Source organism: Seriola lalandi, unplaced genomic scaffold (genome assembly GCF_002814215.2).
Source record: "Seriola lalandi dorsalis isolate HSWRI2012SDOR001 ecotype SW California unplaced genomic scaffold, Sedor1 jcf7180002053532, whole genome shotgun sequence".
NCBI lineage: Eukaryota > Metazoa > Chordata > Actinopteri > Carangiformes > Carangidae > Seriola > Seriola lalandi.
Genome location: NW_019524085.1, coordinates 1 through 2335, shown reverse-complemented (window position 1 = coordinate 2335; position 2335 = coordinate 1). Strand labels below are relative to the sequence as shown.

Sequence of the window (2335 nt, the reverse complement as noted above, 5' to 3'; positions counted from 1 at the left end):
CAGTGGAAACCCGGTAAGTGAGACGAAACACTCACAAGGAAGAGTTCAAGATGGAAAATGTGTTTTTTTTTTTTTTTTTTTTTTTTTTTTTTTTAATGTCCATCATCTTCCCTCCACAGAGGAGCAGGTACTGGTGGTCTGGGTCTCGCAATGGAAGGTCCATCAGAGGCCAAAATGTCCTGCACTGATAACAAGGACGGCAGCTGCAGTGTGGAGTACATCCCATACGAGGCTGGCAAATACAACCTCAACATCACCTACGGCGGACAGCCAATCAAAGGTACTGTGAACTGTTACAGCTTCTGTATCATGTTCATGATGTTTAATGTATTCTGTGTAATATTTATTATGATTATAAATCCAAATTAGCTACATTAAAACATCACCATCCCATCTTGGCACTTTAAAAATGCATTGCCTCACTTTTGGTTTGTTTTGTCTGCACAGGGAGCCCATTCTCTGTGCCAGTCAGTGACACAGTGGACAGCACCAAGGTGAAATGCCAGGGTCCAGGCCTGGGCAACAACGTCAGAGCCAACATTCCTCAGGCGTTCACAGTGGACGCCTCCAAAGCCGGAGTGGCTCCACTGCAGGTCCGGGTTCAGGGACCAAAAGGTGAGTGTGTGTCTTAATGTGTCTCTGTTCATGATTAAAGCTTGTGTGTTGTGATAGTCTCACATAAAAAGGAGTCCTAAGTAAGAACTCAAACACTAACTTCTATGTGTGTGTGTGTGTGTGTGTGTGTGTGTGTGTGTGTGTGTGTGTGTGTGTGTGTGGTGGAGCCTGTGGAAGTGGTGGACAACGGTGACCAGACTCACACAGTCAACTACGTTCCCACCAGAGAGGGACCCTACTCCATTAATGTGTTATATGCTGACGAGGAGATCCCACGCAGGTAACAACTTCAAAGGGAGACACCTGCAGCCGGAGGCCGTCTGTCTGTCCCATTCTCATGAGCGTGATATTTCAGTATCTTAGTACAAATGTTCACTTGGACTCAAGGATGAACGGATTAGAATTTGTTTTTTTGGCCATAACTCAAGAATTCATACTGTAATTATGACACAGTTTCATACAAAGGTTCCCAAGCTTTTCCACCTCATGGCCCTCTTGAGAATCTCAAAAATGTTGGCAGTCCATATCTAACAATACAGAGGCAAAATAATGAGACGGAGCACATTTAATGCACTTTTAATGGAGTGGTCATAAAAGTTCCTAACATTGTCTTATCACGGTGATGGGCCTTAATACGAATATGAAATTACATTTTTTTCTCACCATAATTGTACTGTTTTGCAAATGATTTATCGGCCGACTTGCAATACCCATGCAGCCCACCAGAGGCCGCGGCGCACAGGTTGGGAACCACTGGTCTAATGAGTCAAATGTCAACTTCACCATGTCATCATAATGTTCTGCAAAAACATTTAAGGCCATTATTCAACGCTATAACGCTTAAGGTTGTGACCATATGTCCTGTAGCCGGACTGATGGAGACGTACAACCAGCAGGAGATAATGCTGGATTTGTTTGTGTTTAACTAGTCCCTTCTCTTGCTCCCTCTGTCAGCCCCTACAAGGTGAAGGTGCTGCCCACCCACGACGCCAGTAAGGTGCGTGCCAGCGGACCTGGTCTCAACACCACCGGGGTGCCCGCCTCTCTGCCCGTTGAGTTCACCATTGATGCCAAAGACGCAGGCGAGGGACTGCTGGCAGTGCAGATCACTGTGAGTGCTCACATCTGATGAAAGAAATAAGAAACTTCTTTTGGTGTCTGTGCTCAAATTTTTGTATCCCTCCACCCTGACCTAGGACCCAGAGGGGAAACCCAAGAAGGCCAACATACGTGACAACCACGACGGCACCTACCTGGTGTCCTATGTGCCGGACATGACTGGCAGATACACCATCCTCATTAAGTACGGAGGGGATGAGATCCCATACTCACCCTACCGCATCAGGGCGCTGCCCACCGGAGACGCCAGCAAGTGCACTGTCACAGGTACGAACAGGATAGTTACTTAGGTTACACACGAGTCTTACTTGTACATTTTCTTTACTCGGTAGGTGATCAAAGCTCTGACTTTTATATAATTAGACACGCTCAAAAGCCGTTGTGTCGTTGGTGATGTTTTCTTCTGTCCTCTTACTTAAGGAACGACAATCATTCTACATATATATATATATGAAAATAAATTTACTGTAAGACACAACACACCCGGCCTTTTCAGACTGTCACTGGGATTTTATGTCCCCATGTGTCCAAATCTTGTTGCCTCCTGCTGCTGTTCAACACATTTTACAGGAAACAAGCTCCTCTTGAAACAAGGGCAGCC

General features: G+C 45.7%; 1 protein-coding gene across 1 annotated transcript; it reads left to right on the top strand.

The window, feature by feature from the left end:
- Positions 1-99: 99 nt before the first annotated feature.
- LOC111651219 (filamin-A-like) lies at positions 100-2039 on the top strand. The gene is made up of 5 exons (XM_087172631.1): positions 100-280; positions 448-618; positions 775-895; positions 1570-1726; positions 1812-2039. The coding sequence occupies exons 1-5, from the start codon at positions 151-153 to the stop codon at positions 2022-2024; spliced, it is 792 nt and encodes a 263-aa protein (XP_087028757.1). The 5' UTR covers positions 100-150; the 3' UTR covers positions 2025-2039.
- Positions 2040-2335: the final 296 nt, after the last annotated feature.

Excerpts from the sequence above, each read along its gene's own strand:
- LOC111651219 (XM_087172631.1), top strand. The coding sequence starts at position 151 with ATGGAAGGTCCATCAGAGGCCAAAATGTCCTGCACTGATAACAAGGAC. Across the intron at positions 619-774 it reads GGTTCAGGGACCAAAAGGTG|TGGTGGAGCCTGTGGAAGTG; the intron begins AGTGTGTGTCTT and ends TGTGTGTGTGTG. Across the intron at positions 896-1,569 it reads GACGAGGAGATCCCACGCAG|CCCCTACAAGGTGAAGGTGC; the intron begins GTAACAACTTCA and ends TCCCTCTGTCAG.